The following is a 21,446-nucleotide window of genomic DNA, read 5'->3' as shown; positions in this document are numbered from 1 at the left end:
CAAACAAAAATTAGGTAAAAATTTTTGCACATCACAATTCAGTGCTGGTCACAGACACAAAAGGCAGCATGGTATGCAAAATGATATTCTTCAGAAGTTTCAGAGTAGCGATCCTCAGAAACACCAACAAGTAGGTTACTTTTAAAGTATGTTAACAGGTAAAAATTTCTAAGCTAATCCAAACTGGCCCATTTTATACAGTGTAAACCAGAACCCAACAGCAGAGCTTAAACATGCAGACGCCAACTTTGCCAATAAGGTGGCCTTCTTATTCAGGGGTTGGACTAACATGATCTCCAGAAGTCCCTTCACACTGTAACAATTTTGCAATTCCCCTCTCACACTTACTACTCACCACTCTGCATCCCCATATCATGCTGCTCCTCACAAGAATTGAACTATTGAACATAAATGCATATGCTGCCACCAGAGACAATCAGTGTAGGAATGAGCAATTACTCAAACAGAAAAACTTCCTTAGCATTCATAACAATTCCACCTCTGCTTCCTTCCCCACTCCTGAATCACAAGTAGCAGAGTATGAAAAATGTATGTTATAGCTGTCTTGTTATAAAGTGCCAGAGAAAGGATAGAGGATAGGAAACTATCATTTAAGTCATCCTAAATTTGCACTGTGATGCCTGATCAGGAGATCAGAACAAAAATATTTGACTATCTAATCTAATTTCCCATCTATCCACAGGCTCAGGAATTTCATTTGATCACTAAGCTCTATAACTTCAAAAAAATAATATTGAAATTTAAGCAGTGCATCTCTTGATGTTTTCAGAACTGAAATAAGAAAAAACCCTATTAATTTATGTAAAGCTTAAGGGTTTTAACACTGAAAAAATCTCAAATTGTTCCATATTTCTACTTAAATTTGGTTCTTTCAAACTTCTAGGTATAACATCCTAGTAACTGCTTTCAAATTTAACCACTTACAGTATTTTCTCTCTGTGAAGGTAACTATACTTATTCAAATAATCCCAACCTATCTCTTGAAAAATCAAAAAAGTTCCTAAAACATTTTTCTAACTTTTAAATTATTTTTGTGGAAACGTTCTGTACAGGTTTTAAGTTACGTAACACCAAAAAAAAAAATCAAACTCTGAAAATCAAATACAGCATTCTAACACCAGTCTCAGTCAATGCTATTTACAGAAGTATAATCGTCACCTCTACTCCAAGGACCAGGCTAGCCCTCTTTACCACAGCATTAAACCAAGCTCATGATATTCTATTCCAGTCTGACCCCTAAATCCTTTCCAGATTCACTGCTTCCTCACTGTCCCACACTATGTCTGCCATCATGATTCATATCCAAGTAATGCTCCTAATGCTCCTGTTTACCTTTGTATTCAAACACGTTTTGTCCAAAAAAGCACGCACCTTTTTCTCCTGACATGCTGTAAGAGTTTAACATCTATCTGAAAAATAAAAGTAGATAGCTTTCATATGGCAAAAGAATACAAGTGTTGTTCAAAGGAGTGATAATTACATAAACTTTTGAACATCATGACCTCAAATACAGTAGCTCAGCTATGATAATGTATAACTGTTCTCCAAACAAGTACATGTGTTAAACTAGAAAAGCTTTGATTCCCACTAGAAATTGCTAGTTTTATATGTTGTTATCTAAAGCAGAACTGCAGTTGGGGAATAACCCTTAACAGTAAAGTCCTAACTTTTCACAGTTTGCAAAGGGCAACCCTTAATCACAGTCCATGTAACTTGAGGTAGGTTCTGGTTAGCCATATACAGGTGAAATGTAACAGTTTTAAATAAAAACAATGATAACATTTTCATACACATAGTATTTGGTCACATTAAGAACAAGCCACTGCAAACTGAGAATATGAAAATGGGATCCCGTTTGCACAAGAGACAGCAAACATTTAATGTTACTGTAACAAAACTTTTAAGGTAAAAATACATAAAGTTTAAAAGTCAATAAAACTGATGTATATGACCATCGCATCCAAGAAAGCTGCCTGTGGCAAAATCTGTAATTCTATCTTCTCTATCATGCATATTTCCTTCCTGTATGTTCAAGTTTTTGATTGGCAGGCAACAAAAGAGAAGACATAGAATCTTATAAATTAAATGCCCTAACACTTCTAATCTAAATCCACATACTGGAGCACTCCTTAGAGCTCTAAAACATAGTCATGTTTTTAAAAGCCACCTTGGAGTTCTACAATACAGTCAAATTTTTAAAAGCCACTGTCTTCCTATAATGCAAATTATGAAAAAGGCATCAATAAACTTGTTTGAACCCACTTTGCCTCAATTTTTGTGCCACATTGGTTTAAGAATTCAGTGCAACCTAACTCAAAAGTTTCGTGTTACTGGGTTCTTTTTGGTAATTTAATGTCTAAATATATTTACTACATCACAAATTTCTTCCAGTATTTTTATTAATGATTAGCACAATTTATATGTTATACTGATATGCAGAACAAAATGTATTTAAACCCCTTGTAAATAAACCTCTTTACATAATGGATGATTCTAATATTACATCCATCATTTATGTTATCAACATTGCTAAATCTTAGAGTTTTCTTTACTTAGGCTGCTATTATCATCAAGCACAATTTACTTCTAATGAAAACACTGCAAAAGCTCCTTATAAATTCTTTAAAATATGGCTGGAAGTACAGGAACCTCCTATTTCAGTAAGAAATATATTAGAACCATGGCATTATCTTGTAAAGAGACTCACTTGGATTTGGCCCGTTTTCTTCAAAATCTTGCTCACTCATGATTAAGGAAAATTAAGTCGGTCTCCTCTGATGATTCTTCAGGTATCAAGAATTGAAAGAGGAAACTGACAGTTCCTTCCTCCCAGCTTAGTGTAAGACCTCAAATCCTGTTTCTTACTAGCATTGGATTAATCCTGAAACAAGTCATTAAGACTTCAGGCAGCATGAGTACACATGACACAAACTACATGAGAGTCACAGAGCTCACTGAAGAGAATTAAGCTGAAGGATTTTTGTCAGCAATAAACACCCTGCTTAGTGATATGGGAAGGATCAAATCACTGAAACATCCCATGTCTCCATCTAATAAGTACTTTAAAAGTTTTATTTCTATCAAATAAATTCATTTTAAAATATATCCACTAAACAGATCAGTAGAGATTAGCAACAACTAGTATTAATCTATTCCAAAGACCTATCTACTATTAAAAAACCTTCTTTTACACATCAAAAGATATCTGTACGCATTAGCAGACCTTAAGCAAGTCAGTTAGTTTTTAAACATTGATTTTATGTAGAAATAGTTGGCATTTGTTCTACTTAAGATGTAGCAGATAAACACTTTAAAATATAGTTCTAGTAATTTTTAAGCTCTTTTTAAAAACAAATATTTTTAATTTATAAAGGTTTATTTTTAGACTAGCAGCATAATTTGTTAATTCTCTTTCAAATTAAATATGTCACTGTTTTCTAGTTTATGCATTAATGTATTACACATTTTAAACCAGCCTTAAACTCATAAAAAGTGTTTTAATTCTGTTAAATGGATGCCAGTGATAGGAACAGACTAGTTCCTGGGATCAAATCTTTGAATAACATCTAAAATCTACTTTTATCTGATCATAACATCTGTGCTGCAAGCATGGTCAATTGTGGCAGTTAAGGTTGAAGGGTTGACTGAAAATACACTAGACTTCTCCGTGAGAATAATTCTCTTCCTCCATTGCACATATATACACACATAAACACACACACACACATAACTGTGTCGACTATTCCCTGGTTTTCCAATAAGTAACATTTTACAGAAATTCACAGCATCCATGCTTCATTAGTTATATGATGGCTTCTTTGTAGATGATCAGGTTTGTTATTGCTACTCCTTGATTTGAGGGTCTTCAATTTTAAAAGAATTTACAGGAGTCAGTTCTCACATTAGTTTCTAAATAAGAAACTGCTGTGGCAAGGTAAATAATACTATGGGATGCTAAAAATACTAGCGATATCTTGAAGCACCTGATACACAGAGCTGCTAAGGAACGAAAAGCTGATCAACTTTACAAAATTTTTACAGTTCTATCTAGACAGTCACTACAACTATGTGTGAAGAAAACAAACAAAACACCCAAAACAAATCAAGCCCAGAATTTCTTATAAAACTTCATACCTTTCTGTCTACTGACTCATATTTCCTTCTCCTCTTCAACCATTTACTATCTCCTGACTACTCTTTCTTTGTAGTCTATTATAAGCCCATTAAAAGACACAGAAGACGGGCATATCTTCTTTCTGCTACTTCGTGAATATTTGAGTTAGCAGGCTTAACCATGTTAACTTGAAGTATTCTGCCTTTCTGAAGTACTACTGTGACTAGTGCTACAGTCCAGCCCCATAGGGAGTCACAAATGTCTTCTCCTTTCACATACATCAAAGTATCATATAGTCAGAAAATATGAAGCTATAGAACTTCAGATTATTAAGAAGGAGTGCAGATCATAGAACAAGAACATCCCAGGTTACACCTTTACCACAGAGATGATTATCAGGTAAGAATGCGTGAAAGGGGATAAATGCACAAAATTGTGCACTAATTGGTAAGTGCCTTGCTAATAAAAATCAAAACTACTGTTGATCTAATGACTAGACAGCACACAATTGATTCCCTCAAAAAAATTAGCAGAGTTTGATGGGACAGGTTTGTCAGGTTTTCATGTATTTGGTAGGTTGGGTTCTTTTTTAAAAAAGGTACTAGTGCAGTCAAGGAAAAACTACTTGGTTTTTAAGACAGACAATTCAATCAAAACTGATAACATGCTAGATTTCTAAACAACTGGAACAAAATAACACGCTGAGCTATATAGGCTAAGGATAAGTCAAATGGGAAGTTCCCATTTTCCTCTTTTTTATGTTCATCTCTGCTCTCAGCTTTACCCACCTCTCACCTTGACACAACCCTAGCCATTCTCACTTTTTGCAGCACTCACCTCAAGCCAAAATGATTTTTACCTCTCCAGCAGTTTACTTTACTCACAGTTTAGCATGCTGAACCAGACCAGTGAAGTGTCTGATGGTCAAGCGCAGGAAAAAGGAAGCAAACCCAGACACAGAGGAGGACAAGGAAAGAAATAATTTACTTCTTAGCCTTTTTCTCAAGGCTGGAGCAGTGAGAAGGGCAAGGAGTCCTTCTCTGAGCAGCAGGCTTTTAGATGAGCTTAACTACAGCAGCTATTAGAAGGACAAACATTTCAGAATTCTTTAGTTTTCAGAAGAATAACTCAAGAACAATTATTTTGTTATACAGCATTAACTTAACAATTCCGTACAATACCCAAAGCAACACTAAGTAGCACATCTTTCACTTCCCAAAACGCTCTGTCAGAGGGTAGCATTTAATCTCTTCATGAGGTCAGAACTCTTCACCTAGAATTTATATACAAATCAATACCTTCCCTTTTCAGTGTTTTCCTCTCTACTTCCAATTTTACAAACACACAAGAAGAGTCATACATAAATTCATCCCCTTGACTGATACAGATCCATAACAGTATTTAAATATATCTTGCAATTGTAACTACTAGTCCCCAAAACACTACCTAATCACATAATTGTTTTTTAATTTTTCTCTGGTCTTTAGGGTTGTGATAAACCACTGTGAAAGTAGTAGTTCCTTTCTTCTTCTCACCTTCCCAGGATTTAAAAATGTTCCAAGCCTTTCAGATACTTCATATATATATGCAGTCTAACAAATCCTGTCTAACTTTGCCTGTATGTATAGTCAGTATTTTAACATGCCACCTGTGTATACACACCATACACCATGCCTCTCTGACTAGCTCTTCTACCAAAAGAAAATTTGTCCAGATTAATGCTGTAGTGCTAGTCATCCATCTAGTACAAACAGATGTCACAGAAACAAACTGTTGTTTGTTGTTGTTGTTTGTTGTCAGAAACAAACCGTTAAACTGTCACAGCTTATATTGCTTTGGTTTTTCTATTGCATTTAGTTCGGAAAAAGAAGAGGTAGTTATTAGAACACCTAGTGATCATTTGAATATACAAAGGGAAAGGCAACTATATGTATTATATATCTTTAATGGGTAAGTAAGATTTTAGAGTAGAAAGCTTTGGAAGAAAATAACCCAACTGTGTCAGCTGGGTGTTTTACTATATTAGCTTCCGAAAACAATGTAAATATATTAAGTTTGTCAAATATCTGTTTTTATCTCTTTACATTCATATCCCATATCACACGGAATTAGCTTTATTTATCTGTCACCTGTACCACTAAAACAAGAAACCCCCATTTATTCACCTGTTATCATGTAACAAAGTTAATCCCCCCACCCAAACCTTTACAGAAGTATCGATTGTAACAAAGCATCCAGAATAAAGCGCAAGATGTGAACTAGCTCTCGAAATGCTAGCAGTGATTCACACACCATACTTGGTATTGCTGCTGCAACACGCTTCGGAAAAAGGAAGTGTTAAGCGCCACAAGAATTACTGCTTTCCCAGCAGTGCCTTGTCATGCAAGTGAAGAATCACTCATTTCCCCAGCAACGCTGGCAGAGAAATACTACTGCCCCTGCATAAGGGGCTGTCCTGAGCAGACCCTCACTCACGATGCCCGAGCTCCACCTCCGGTTTGATTCTACGCCCCCAGGAGACTTCAGGAACGAGGCCTAGCAAGAAGCAAGGCTCCGAACGCGACGGCATCTCGTAGCAAACACCTACTTAACCCTAGACGCTATATCTGATGCAAAAGCACATGGCTGGACAAACACCTGGAGCAACGCAGGTAAAATTGTGCTCTTCTCCACATCTTGCCTCTTAGCCCTCTCTCTAGTGTGCTCCAACAGCAGTTAGCCTTTAAGACAGCCTAATGGTTGGATTTGATGATCTGATCTTCAAGGTCTCTTCCAACCTAAACGATTGATTCTACGTATTTTCCCCGTTTGTTAAACCGCCGTGGGCAACGTTGCTTCCGCCCGCTTCCCGTCGCAGACGGGAGGCGGACTGACCGCCCCACACCGCCCCGGGCAGGCGCCGCGCCCGACCGCGGGCTGCTCCGCTCCCCCGGCTGGAGCCGCCCGTAAGTACTTCCTCCTTTCGGCCAGCGGCGCTGACTAATGGAAACAAAGAGAAACAGGCTCCCAGCCACCCCAGGCGCCAGACTTTGGCCCTTTCCCGAAGCGCACTTCTACACCTGGACAGGTAGCCCCGGCATCGCTCGCTGCACAGAGGCGATGCGGCCCCTCCACAGTATTCGGGGACTCTCTGTCGGCCCGCTGGCCCGCCACAGACCCGCTCCTCCACACGCAAAGAGCTCTCTTTAGGCGTTGACCACCGGCGCTTCACCACTCTCTCACCAGTGCCCCGGTCTCTCTCGTCGCCTTCATCTTCGTCCTCTCGCTGCTGCCCATCCCGCTGCCGCTCCTCGCCCTGCGCCTCCACCGGCACCACCGTGAAGCTCGTCGGCATGCTGCAGACGGCCACAGACCCGCTGGCGCCTCCTCCTAGGGCAGTGGGCAGGGTGAGCCGGGCGCTGCCGCCTCCCTCACGTGAGAGCCATTTCCTCACGCAGCGGGGGGGCGGTGGCCGGCACCGCGCCACTTCCCCCTCACCGCTTGCCTGATGGCGCTGCAGCCGTACCTCCGAAGGGAGGGACACGGGCCCTGGGGCATCCCCTCTTCCTCAAACCTTGGCTTACAGTTATCCTTGCAGAGCTAAGACCACCAGGCTACTGCTCCTCTGATCCCACCAGGCAGAAACTGCCTTCCAAACGAAACCAGAGCCAGGCTGTAGGACCTTAATCCTCCAGATCACTGGAGGGATGACAGTATCCAAAAAGCCTAAGCAGGGGATTTATGATCACCTTTTGGACAAGTGGAGAAAATTGACTGTGTGCCTTTGGACTACCAGGACATAAAGATGGCTCCCAGAAATCTGTTTTCCTACACAGCAGCCATGCTTTGCAGTAGGCAGGTGAAGGTCCTGGGATTCAGGCCGGAGTCAGCATTTAAACTCTAACCAGCAGCGATGCAGATTCAAAGAGTCAGTGGATGAGCAGTGTATCAAATTAAATATTAATAATGTAGCACTAGTGATGAGATACAGCTCTTGGTTACCTCCAACTTCCATCTCAAAGGAGATCTTAGCATCTCCACTCCAAAAGTAGAGAAAACAGATTTAAAAGCCAAGGGCATTTTTCTTGTTTCTTGTTCTTCTAGCAAAGTGCTAGAATAAACCAGAAAGACTATTCATTCAGTCTGTATCTGTGTCTTTTGAAAGAGGACTGGTAGTTTTGTGGCTCCTATACTTCATTGGGATGGAAGATGTATATGTAACACTGCAGTCTGTCCCACAGCATAAAGGCCTTCAGAGAAGGGAGTAGGCAAATGATTCTGGCCATCAAAATGGCAGTGAGCTGGCAGATGTGGAGATGATTGGTTTGAAAAACAGCATTTACTGAATCAGATTTCAGTGAAAAACAGAATTCCCTGAAAAACAGAATTCACAATCTCTCCTCTTTGTTTTTCTTACTGTATTTGGCTTGAGCTACAACTTTTGTACTTCTACACTTTTGGCATACTGATACTTTTCATAGATCTGAAATGCCTTGTTTTCATCATCTTTTTCTTTTCTCAATACCATAATTTTCTGCTTTCGTCCTGTGGTTCCCAACTTCGGATTGGTGGATACTGTCATTATTTGCATGTTTTGGACTACATAAGTGATTAATTGAATAAAGCATGAGATCAAACATGGAAGAAAGATTAGATCTGTTATTCTGCATAGAAATACAAATCCAGCCCTCTTCCACCAGGATATTCCAAAAAAAATCTTCCAACCATCCTTTATTCATTATAGATTCCCATTTTTGGACTGGCACATGGGCTATTTTCCAGATGTTTCTGGCTACATCCAAAACTGCATCCCCAATATCATCAATTTGTAGACAGCAATCACATGTGTTAAACCACTCCCTCTTCTGCTAACAAATAGTCTAATGCTAACAAATAGTCTAGTGCTAACCGATTTTGATGCGCTGCAGCTCTGGTTTGCTTTTGCTGTTTGACTGTTAATTCCATGGCCCCTGCTATTTCATTAGGTATGATTTCTACAACTGCTTGTAGTCTTGTGATGCAATTCAACATATAAATTGGGGTTCAATATCTCCAACTCCCATCTTGTGCCCAGGTAGCTGGACCATATGTCTGTATTACCCATTCAAGTGGCCACTCTTCATCACCCCACTTTTAGCATCCCCCAATTTCTCCAATCAGTTCTCTCTTTTTAAGGCATTATACACCAGTATTCCCAGATCATCTCCATCTTGGCTTGGCAACAGGAAAAATCCTGGTTGTATAATTCCCAGAGTGCAACTTCCTTTCCATAGGAGAGGAAGTTCTGAATAAGCTCTTTTTCCACATATCCAAAATAAGCCATCTTGTGCTTTCCATTATTTGTTCCTTTGGTAATTCATATTTTCCCAAAATTTAGATATTTCAGGAATCCCATAATAGGGATTTTTTCCCAGAGTCATTGCACCGGAAAAGTTTAATTTCTTTTTCATATTTACAATTGTTTTTCCTTTCCTGGGTCCAATAATGGGATATTGGTCCAGGGATCCACCATGTGAAAGTTCCATTATATACTTTAACACTTTTATAAGAGGTCTGTCCTTGTCTGAAAATTCTCTTCCCATAGGCCAGAGGCACTCCTCTCCAATTATGTCTGAACTTAATATCCACCCCTCTGTCTGATTTTCCCCTTTTATTTTGGATCTGTTCCATTTGAGAAGTTCATCTGGGCCTAGGCTACTACCCTTCCATGGCCATTCTTCGGATATTAAAGCTCCTCCACAAACCCAGCAGCTGGTAATATTTAGCTCCCTGCTGATCCTTTCTCCCAGATCTACAAAGAAATTTTCCCCTAACTTTGGTATTTCTATTTCATTTTCCAGTTGTTCTCTGAGTTTTGCATATAAACCTCCACGTGGAGTTGTCTTCAGAGTGGTGGGTTGCTGTGTCTGTTTTCTTTGTTTTGTTTATCCTTATTCGTTCCTGTATTACATCTTGTATCAAATCTTGTTCCTTTTTCTATTCTCGTGTTTGACTCGTGGGGAAACAAACCTATTTGTCTCCTCGTGGGCACCCCTGTTTTGACCCTACCATTTTGGTATCTTTATACATTCGGTCATTTTGTATGCAGGTGTCTACCTGAGAGGAGTTACAGCAGTGGTGGCTAATGAAGGTATGAAAGCTGAAGTAAGAACCTTGGGTTTTCCCATGGTATAGTGGTCTGTAGAATTTGTGGCAGGGATCATCTGGATTCCCAAAGGTGACATGATTAATAAGGAGTAACAGAAGCCCAGTATAATGTGTACCCCCACCTGCCATGCCTGATGAGGTTGCTGCCCACAGCACGTGGACATGAGTGGTGGCAAGTATAGTGGTTAATCTGGTCTTGCCTTCTGGTCTCCTTATCCCACAATTACCTATGTAACCTGCTTTTCTCATTTTGTGATTCTCTGTAGTTCCTTACATAGTCAGCCCTTATTAAGTTCACTCTCAGAATAGGGTCTTATTATCTCCCCATCATATAGAGTAGTTGTCTGCATTCAAAATATGGTCTCTGTTTTTGATTTAGTACCTCCCACTCAGCTTCTAATAGCTCGTGAATATCAGGGATCATCCACTCAACTCCACAACAAAGTGTTAGAATTGATACCTGCCCTCGATTAGTGTTGGAACTTTTCCCTTTATCTTGACAAATTTTGTTACATGGTTGCTGCCTGAGTGAGCTACAGTGCCAGAGCTGGCCACAGTTTTCACACTGACATTGTACCCAACTTGAGTGTCTCATTCCAGGGTGCTTTAAGCCAGGTATGTGATCAAGAATAAATCTGGGAGGTGTCTCAGCAGAAAAGGGTAATGATTGTTCTTTCTGCACATCACAGGCAAAAGCAAAAACTCTAGGCTCACCTATGGACCCGGTGTTTGTTAGTTTGCATATACCTGATACCCCTGACTGGGGAGGTAGCAAACCACCGCCCCAGAGTTTGGAAAGCTTCTGGCCTTTGGGAATACAAAAGAATCAGTAAAGCTCACGGGGAAACATTGCAGTACCTCTTCTAGGGCTCGTCCAAATAAATTAGGGGATTCAGTAAATCCTTGGGGCAATTTAGTCCATCTGAATTTTTGCTCTCTCCATCAGGATCTTCCCATTCGAAAGCAAATATATCTCTGCTTTCCTCTGCAAGGGGACAGGCCCAAAAGGCATCTTTGAGATCTATCACACTGAAGCACCGATGTGATGGAGGAATTCTACTTAACAGTGTATAGGGATTTGGTACTACTGCATATCATTCTATAGTTCTTTTGTTTACTTCTCTCAGGTCTTGGATGACCCTTTATGTCCTGTTTGATTTTTTTACTGATAATATGGGGGTATTGTGGGGACACATGCACAGCTCCAAAGTTTCATCTTTGATTAATTAATGATTTACAGTTTTCAATCCTTTTCTTGATTTGAGAGAGAGTGGATATTGCTGTATCCTTTGTTGCAGTTACACTACTATAGATAGGGGTTATATTTAACTTACCCTTTTTTCCAGGTTTGGCCCAAACTACTTCAATTTGCTTTGCATCTTCTTCTTTTAACCTGAGGAATTTAACTACCATTTTATCCCCCTCTGGAAGGACTCCTATGCCTAACTGTAGTTGTAACTCCCATCCCAGCAGATTACATCCTGCCCCTGGTACAAATAAAATATCCCCCATTCCTATCTTGTTGGTTCCTTCAAATATCATGTTTTATGGCTGGCACTCTAAATCCTTCCCCTTTTACCCCTACTACTTGAATTGTATCTTAGCTTTTCTCTCTGTTGTGGTTTTACACACACATGTCCTCTCTGCCCCTGTATCCACTAAAAACTCGAATTCCTCCTCCTGGGGGCCTACTTTTAAAGTTATCAAGGCCTCCTGTTGGTATTTTGCCCCCAGGAGATAGAGCCCTCAACCCCCCTATTTGTCTGTTTCTTGAACCTCCTTGAAAACTTTCAGATCCTTTTCTCTCTGTGGGCAGTTTCGTCCTTAGTGTCCGATTTTCTTGCAAAAAATGGCAGATTGGGCCCTGATAATTAAATTCCCCTTCTTCCCTTGTAGGTCCTCTCTCCAAGGGAGCTCTATTCCCCTTAATTTCCTCCCAGCCCCCCTTGCTGCGGTCTGACTGGGGCCTCGCCTCCCTGTAGGAGTGAGTCTTTGCCCAGTGGTTTCCTTCAGCAATAGCAGCAGCCATTAGCTTAGGCTTTGCCTTTTCTTTTTCTTCATCTCTTCATACATATACCTTTTGGGCTTCCTTTAGCAAGTCATTCAACCCTCTGTCTTGCCAATCCTCTAATCCTTCTAGCTTCTTTCTTATATCCAGCCAGGCATATGTGTCAAAGGTCACGTTTAGCAGTGTTTGTCCCACCTCCGTATGAGTATCCATTCTTGAGTACTGCCTCATGTTCCTTTTTAACCTCTCCAGCCATTCAGTTGGGATTTCATCTTTTTTTTGTTGCTCTGCAAATACTGTGTGGGTGTTCTGATTATGGGGAGCTGTTTCCCTAATTCCCCTGATAATCAATGTTCTGTATTCTTCCATGTTTTGCCTTTCCCTGTCATTATGGTCCCACATACTGCACTGTAGACTGTAGTCACATTTTATCCTCCCCAGGGGGTCTGTTGACATGTTCCCTCTCCCATATTCACATACCAGCAGCTCAAATCATCTGTCTTTTTTCAAATGTAAACAAAAGGTTTCGTATAGATTGCATTTCTTCCCAAGTATAAATATTAGGCTCTAAAAACTGGTCTACTTGTTCTGGTAATCCAATAGGGTCTTCAAATAGACCTCTCAATTCCTTTTTGAATGCTCTTACTTTGGAGGAATTGAGTGGGACTGTGACAAACTCAATCCCCCCTTGTGCCCCTCCCAGGGGAACTTCCCAGTGGGGGTATAGTGATGCTGCTTGGTCTTTCCTTTTTAAGTCCTCCTGTTGAGCAGCTCTTCCCCAGGTATTCTGACTAGGCCTGTCAGGGGGCTGAGGAGGTTCATTGGGTGCTGATAGATATGGGGGGGAAGACAGCCTAAAGGGTCCCTCTTTTTGTCCTCTTCTAATTTAAACACCTTCACTTCTCCCAGAGAGTTTGCCTTCCCCAAGCAAGCAGCATAATCCTTTTCTCCTTGCCTGACAGCTTTCTTGTCATTTACATAAGTATTTAATGCTTGGCATATTTCCCTTTCAGAAGCCCCATGTAGGGGCCAGAATAAATGGTCTGATCTTATCTCTTCTTTAGTTCACTAGATCATACAATAATGTATCATTTTGATCTTATTGTTATTCTTTGTGTCAGGGCTCCCGCTGTGCCCTTTTTTACCAAGGGGACTATGGGGAGGTATATCCATGGGTGCTTTCTTTTTGCTTGCTTTGTGTTCCATTCTTATTCGTTTGTCCCCGCACCTCCCACACCACTCTGGTGGCCTATCTTCTTTCTTAGCTTCCAAGTGAATCTAACTACACACTCTTTACAGGTTTTTTTTCCCAATTCTCCTTGGATTTAGTCCAAATCCTGGGAAGTAAATACTGTCTTCCACACACTACTTTGATGATCTCTGCCTGTTGTGACTCAGCTTCTGCTTCACTCCAGGCTTCTCTTATCCTTGGGCTTCTCACTTCTTCATGTCCTACAGAAATTGTGACATTTATTGCCTGAAATCTGGTCCTCAATTCGGCTTTACGGCACTCCTGACAGCAGGCACTCCTGCGAGAGGCAATACAATACCACCTCTTATAACAAGTTTTACACTCACACAAGACCCAAGGCTCACACCCAGGTCCACAACTCAAACACAAAATTGCACTTATACAAACAAAACAAAAATTCTATTATAAAACAATACAATGAGCGCTCTGCCTTTCTGCAGTGAGTCACACAAAATGAGGGACATACAGATACATCTCACACACATTTACACCATAATGAAGTATTCTTCTTGTTGAGTTAGGTTCTGATATTCCTGATATTCCTAATGCTTATTAGTTACACAATTCCCTTTTCTTAAAAATTGTCTTCAACCCTTCTAAGATTCCCCCAACTTAAAACATTTTATAAAAACCCCAACACATAAACAAACTTCAAAGGTCCTGCTACAAGGTTCTCAAAAGCCTTGTTGTCAACCAGACCTAATCAATTTCTCAATGTCTCAGGCAGTGTTTCTCTACTTAGCAGCTAAACACTCCAGATCAGCCAAATTAGTCATGTCTCAAGGATATATTGGGGCCTAGGCCCTGCCCCTTGCTTTTGAAGGCTCTATGTTAATCTTTTAACTATCCTAACACCCACTATAACCTAGATTCCTATAGACTGTCAGACATGGGTTGAGTGCAGCACTACCTCGGAATTAGGATTTCTGCAGTTGAAATTACAGGCAATCCCTCTCCTCTTCAATCCCTTAATCCCCGTTTTAACCCCAAAGTGGCTAAAGTTTCCCTTACTCCAGGTTCTCACTCAGCCTCCAACATTCACATTGTCTCATCACGGGCTGGGCCCCTCGTGGGGGGACAGAAACACAGTTAAAAATATTTTGCTCTCATGTGGCAGATCGGGGACTGCCCTGTCCATGTCTCATGCACACACACCCAGACTCCCAGATTTTTCACGATCCCCTTTTTGTGATATACTCACCCACCTAGGTTCTTCATGCACCGGTTTAGGAACTGATGCAATTTCTTAGAGAGTTTTACTCCCCTTTCTCTTTCTGTCCTTTTTATCCTACCAACTGAGGATTAACCTGCAGTCTCTCATAGCAGCAGGAAAAGCCCAGGTGGGCCGCTGTGATTTTAGGCGGGGCACCTCCTGCCCGGGTCCCCTGGAGCCACGGAGACTTGAGGTATATCTCGGTGAAACCTCCAAATTGTGAAAACCAGAATTCACTGCTTAGAATTTTTAAATTTTTAATAATAGGATAAAAAAGGACAATACTTCCAGCACTGAGATGCTCCTAGCCAACAGCCAAAGAACACATCAGTGTATACAGACCATGTTGTCTTTATACTGTTACATTGCTGAGATACATGTATATTCATGTATTTCCTGCGTTATTCAAACATTCTTGTGAACTTTCTGATGTGTTGGGAACTCCTTTGTTTGACTTCTTCACACTCCAGCTTATCTGCATGACATCCTGTGTGTCAGGTCAATATATTATATTTCTTCTTGTGTCTCCATCCTGCTGTTTCACATCTTCTGACAGGGATTTAGTATGCTCTCCTTAAATTTAACATGATATTCACTAATTGTCCTCTGGTGCTCTGGTTTGTGTCATGGTTATCTTATCACTTGGACACGTTGGTCAGTGGATAGCCTTACACTGCTTTTAGTTACACAAAAGCCTTTTTTTTACATCTTATGTTTTACTCAGATCCATAACATAATATATTCACCACACTATTATTTCCATAAGTGATACATAGATATTATGTTCGTTACACTACAATTTCTATGAGCAACACAGTGCATACTTAAGCTGATAGATTATATTAATTGATAGATTATATTAACAAGCAGTTAAAAAGAGTTATAATTTATAGTATTTCTAAATACTTATAATCACTAAGAACATGCATAAGCTAATACATAAATGTGAAAGCCAATATTATCTGGTAATTTTTCACAGTTGGGCAGCAAGAAAGGGGCACAGAGAGATGCATTGTAACATTTTAATATGTGGTAATGGGCTTTCCATTCAAATCATGGTGTCACCACAGTAACAAGAATAGAGTCTGCATAAAACAAGAGTTTCTTCATCCTCCCTCAGCTTTTTTCCAAGCTTAAAAAAGCAGCTAGAATACTTTAATTGCTAATGACAGCAGATCTCAAATATTAATGTTATCTGCAGAGGTAAGGATGTTTTGGGGCGCTTTTAATGTTTAAGTTCATTCTAACTGAAAACACAGAGCTCTGCACCATTACCATCTTCCTGTTTGGAAAGATAGGAATGCAGCAGAACAGCACCAATTCAAACAGAAATATCCAGATGGACCTTTAGAAGTCATTCCTCTTGTTAACAAAAATGGATTTTGGTGAACGATCTACAATATGCCCCGAAAAGAAACTAAAAACTGGAGAACATGAAGATCTGTATAGGAAACTAGTTTATATACCAAGAATAGTAAAGGGATAAAATTAATGCTAACAATAAGGTTGTGATTTAAAACAATACATCTGTCTAAGGAAGTTGCTGATGTCACAAAGACACCAATACCTTAAAAACCTGTACTGTCTTTGATGTTATCAAGATATTAGAAGTAAATCACTAGAAAGAAAAAAATATATTTATTGTTACAGATAAATGTAAAGTCAGAAATAGCAAAGCAGGAAAGAAGAATGCTTAACAGTCTATATGAGTGAAAAAAATTACTAATATTACAAATTTTCACATCATCAGGACTAATGCAGTTTAGGCATGTGAAACTGAAAATAAACTAGCCATTGACTTCTTGGACTTGGGAATGTTGCATTTTTGGAAACCTCAGAGTCTTTAGAAATCTTGGGAAATAGGGAAAATTCCAAGAGAGGGAATGACTGGCCTTGTCAATATTGAGTCATCAATACTTAGAAGAAAAAGAGTGGCTGAGGAAAGTTGAGCTAACTCGCTTAATGATCATTTTGTTTTGAAGAAAGATGATCATGATCTGTATATTTTGGGGACAAGATAATATGTCTGAACAGTTAAAGTGTTACAGTCCACATAAGAAATAGTCAAGGCATTTGATTTGGTACCAATGGAAATTTGGTTGGAAATTTCCATGGAATTAACTGCATAGACTTCCTATGTATTTCAAAACTGGTTTCTGAAAGATCTCAAGCTGATAGCAGAAGCAGAAAAAACATAGAAGACAGGGAGCAAGGAAGATTAGGATTAGGATTTCCTCAGACCCATTTTTCATCAGCCATTAAATTTTCTAGTAAAGTCTGTAGTTCACAAATGACTGCAGTAGGTAATGGCACAAAATGTTTGTAATATGAATTGAAGAGATAAAGCCTTTATAATGTAGTCATAAATACATCTGAGGTTCAGGATTACAAGAGGTGAAAATTCATTTTGGGAAGCAGTAACTCCAAAAAGGATACAGCGTAACCCAAATTGAGTCTGACACCTTTTCAGTTAGACCTTTGCCAGATCTTCCTGACTCCTCAGGAATTAATGTTTTTTACTATGATGAAAATGCAAGCCAGCTGCATTGTGCTCTTTATTTCCTGTCTAACAAGTGTTTTTCAGAGTCCCATGCACCATGCCAAGTGATACTGTTTTAAGACTTAGTTTTTTACCTACTTGTGCCTCCTCAATGAGAAAAGAGGGGCATCATAACCTCCCATTACTGGATTCCTTACAGTCTGTTATTTCTGTCTTCTAGAATACAGTTCATCTTAATTGCAATGGACTAACTTTGTGAGAGCTAGAGAGTGTCAATTGCCCAAGTGTTCATGCCTAGGGCATGCAGAGATGCTGCAGTGCCTTTTCATATCTGTGGTGATTGAGACACACCTGAAGCAAAGTATCAGATTGCATGTCTTGTCTTGCATTCAGAGCACATGGAAATAGAATTCTATGAAAACCTGATGAAATTAGTCATTGCCAACCCAGTCAATTCAAGTAGTGAACTGTTACTTTTTAGGCAGGTTGAACAAGAGCATGGTGGTATATTCACACTGCTTTGTGAATATGGAATAACCTGCAGCAGCTCCAGAAACACTGTATAACCTCTCCATTATTAAAGAAATTGGTTCAGTCTTCCAGGATTAGAGCATGCTGATAGACAAGCACAAACTGGTATGAAGGTGGAATTGTACTGAAATAATAACATCAAGCAACATGGTTGACTTCTTGATAAATAATAAGTACATTGACAAGAGAACACTGGCGGATGCTTTGATGGTTATTTAGGTTGTTGTATCCACTACAATATGAAGCATGTTATGATACCATCACAAAATCAAAACCAGTGTATGTATAGTTATTGAACAATATTTGCAAAATTAGTGGCAAGTATTTTTACTTATAAAAGGCTGGGAACACACCTGGATTCAACAACTATTCCTCCATTCAGCAGATATATAAATCTTTGCTAACCAAAGGCTGAGGCAACTAGGAGAGTGGCAGATATATTTACAATATAGCATGTTTACTGAGGAATGATATGGCAGAGCATGTGTTGATATCACCACACAGGTTTCTAACGAGATTGAGATTTGCTTTGTAACCCTTTAATGAGCCACTTTTCATTAAATGCGCATACTTGGTTGTACTTGAGTTGCTAGCTGAGTAATGCTGTTGGCTCATGGGCAGCCTTTGCACGACAATTTCCTCTTTCAGTAAACTCCTGTGGCTTCTGTAAAGAGTGAAACTCAAGAGTTGTATTGGTTTGCTAAAGAGAAAAACTCATGGCTGAACTTTGTAGAAATCCTCAGACTGAGTTGGGCCTGTAATAAGTTTACATTGTGATAGCTCTTTAGTCCATGAGGTTGGGTAGACTATTAAGGTGTTGCGACAGATAGCTGCATTTCTTAAATTTGTGGCTTCTGTTTACTTTATGAAAACCTGCATATTGTCTATTTTGTTGTAAAGATGAGATGGATAAACAACAAAGCAAAAAGGTGTGTACATGGGCCTCTCTGACACTGGCACCTGGAATAGGCATTCTGCTTTTCTAGACAGTAACTTACAGTGGTCAACAGAAGTTTCCAAGTGCAAGATAACTGGCAGACAAGCTGACAAACTCTCCAAAAAGTAAGGGATAAAGATTGTCTCAAGGACCAGTACCAACAGTCAATGACTAGAAGTTACAGAAAAAATAGATGCAAAGAAATCACATTATGTATTTTAACTCCAGGAATGCCCTATGATATTGCCTAATTGTCCAGCAGGATCGTTGAAAGGGCCACAGTAGGCAAATTTCTTTTGCGACTTCAGATTGACTGTTCCATCCAGCAGAGCTGAATTTTCTTTATTTTGGAGAGCGATCTTATGTGATTCAGTATCCTCATTTAAGAAGAAAACTAGCAAAGAAAGGTATTGTTTCTATCCTTCTCTGTCTTAGTGATTTGTTCTCAAAGACCCTAAATGTACTAATTGGTCAAAGTTGTGCTGACCAGCCTCACCTGAGACACTTCTGCCTTCACATTTTCTGTCCCTGGATCTAGGAACTCCCTTTAAATTCAGGCTTGGTCCTTCTGTCTCTGTGTGATCTATAGTACAGATATACTTGCCTTAAGTTCCATTACAGCTCTGTTTCATCATGAGCTTTGTTATCCAGAGGCTGGCCTGCTTGTCTCACTTGGGCACTGTCGAACCAGTGGCTGGAGAATTTCCTACTGTACTAGCTTTTGCTACTGTGGTTTGGCTCCTCTCCCAAAGGGAGCAGACTGGCCTGAGTGTCCCTTGATGTTCTTCTGAATGAGGCCCTGAATAACTTGCTCTACCCTTGAAGTTCGCCCTTAGTGTAAGACGCTGCACTAAATGACCTCCAAAGGTTCTTAACACACTACTACTTTCTGATTTTGTAAAAATGCAACCACTAGCCCACACCAACTAGGTGCAACAGAATTTGCTTTTTAACAAAGAAAAATAGAAGGAAATTAGAAAGCTTGGTAAAATATCTGTTGCCTCCAGTCTCTACTTCCGTTCTCCCCTTTCTACTTTTGCCTCACTATGTCAATATTGTGTGGTATGGGCACGTCGTGAAACCTAGCTCCTGTAGTTTGCCATGAAATATAGGAAACACTAATAGAATATTAATAAAAATAGGTTCTGTCTCTCCTGGTGATAAAACAGAATGAAAGTCATCTCTCACTGTGAAAAAGGCTAAGCCTGTGTTACGGTGCCTACAACAGCACTGCTGTCTTAGAACTGTGAGCTCTAATTTCTGTTCATTCTTTTTGCATTGTTCAACTTCACTTGCAGAATTAACTTTTCTATCCTTTCCCTCTCTGTCCACTTGACATACCATTTCACTTACTCCTTGAGCTGAGAGGTTGTTTGTGTGGAGAAGATGCCAAAACTGTGGAGATGTACCCTTAGAATACACATAGTCAATTTTTCTGACTTGCAGAGTCTGTGCCAGCTGGAGCAAATTTTATTAGTTACAGAAGTGACTGACTAAAAAAGACTGCAGTGCAAACCTCTCTACAGGCTGAAGTAGAAAAAAAAATTTGCTTACACCAACATGACTTTCATACACACCTGTTCCCCTTCATCGTTGCTGAACCACTACTCTGAGGGAGGGAAAACTGAGGGAGGGAAAGCATAATGAAAGTATTTAAAACACTTGTATCTCTTGAAGTTGTTCTCTGACAAAATGAATGCCCTCTCCATTCTCCCAATGGCATCTGCTAGCATACACAATTGAGCTGACTTGCAACATAAGCACTGTAGGTTAATCATTGCCAAGATTTAAATGAATTGTGAAACTAGTTTCATAATGCCAAATAAGTAAGGAGAACATAGAATCATAATAAAAAAATGTAAAGAGTTACTTAAAGAATAATACTTTTTCATATGAGTGGCAGGTAAAAACACTAAGATGACACAATAGAAGTTAATATTATTTTTGCTTTAATATTACTTTGCTTTAACTTTGTTTTATTATTCTGCTGAAATAGAGTACTTGGCAGAAAAACGCCTGCATAATCCAATTACATTGCTTTTCTTCCAAAGGGAAATTATGCTCAACTCAATGCTAGGAGTCCCTCTGACCAGTGAGAGCCCTCATCACTGAGCAGTAACACTGATGTGCAGTCCTTGGAAGAGTGAGTTCTCTCACTGAGTATTACATTTTCAGTAGAAAGGGTGGGGAGTAGTTTCTTGCATACTCATTAAGGATGTTATTTTGGGACATGGCAAATAGTATAGTTGAATCCCTTTAGGCAATAAATACTTGAAATCTTCCTGGAGTACTCCAAATAGCATGTTATTATGCTAAAATGAGGTGCTTCACATTCTCTTTTTAATTAACTGTCTGGTGACTGTTATCACATATTCTTTAATATATCTGCTGAATGAGGACTTTCAGAGGACATGGGCAAAACTAGGACCTTCTTTGCTTTGTCTGAAGTGAAGTGAGTCTACACAAACAAGCTGATTCTGACCAATTATTTCTCAATAAAGAGGGCAAATATCTTTTATGTATCAGGGAAGCTAGCCAACACAATGATCTTGCAAATCAATAGAAAGCTTTTAATCTTTCTGTAAACTATAATAGCTGCAGTTACAGCTTCAAATTTGAATATTGACTAAAATTATGATACACCTTGTCATGCTGAAATACTAACCAGCATAACTTTATTCTCTTTGCAGAATTTTGTGCAACTAAATAAGAAAAAACTTGTATTAGATTTATTGATTATTAAA

At 39.5% G+C, this 21,446-nt stretch overlaps 1 protein-coding gene across 5 annotated transcripts in view; it reads right to left on the bottom strand.

The window, feature by feature from the left end:
* Positions 1-7,563, bottom strand: part of SLC12A7 (solute carrier family 12 member 7) — a 73,268-nt gene extending 65,705 nt beyond the window's left edge. For 2 of the 5 annotated variants that reach the window (XM_030967993.1, XM_030968021.1), the window contains exon 1: positions 7,358-7,563. In XM_030967993.1, the coding sequence (XP_030823853.1) occupies positions 7,358-7,469 (112 nt within the window). In that variant the 5' untranslated portion in view covers positions 7,470-7,563. The remainder of the gene's footprint in view (positions 1-7,357) is intronic. The other 3 variants (XM_030968002.1, XM_030968003.1, XM_030968011.1) reach the window with 3 other exon arrangements.
* Between the last annotated feature and the right edge of the window lie 13,883 nt (positions 7,564-21,446).

The sequence above is a fragment of the Camarhynchus parvulus genome, chromosome 2 (assembly GCF_901933205.1).
Source record: "Camarhynchus parvulus chromosome 2, STF_HiC, whole genome shotgun sequence".
NCBI lineage: Eukaryota > Metazoa > Chordata > Aves > Passeriformes > Thraupidae > Camarhynchus > Camarhynchus parvulus.
Note: the sequence above shows the minus strand (reverse complement) of the source record. Positions and strands in the feature narration are given on the sequence as shown.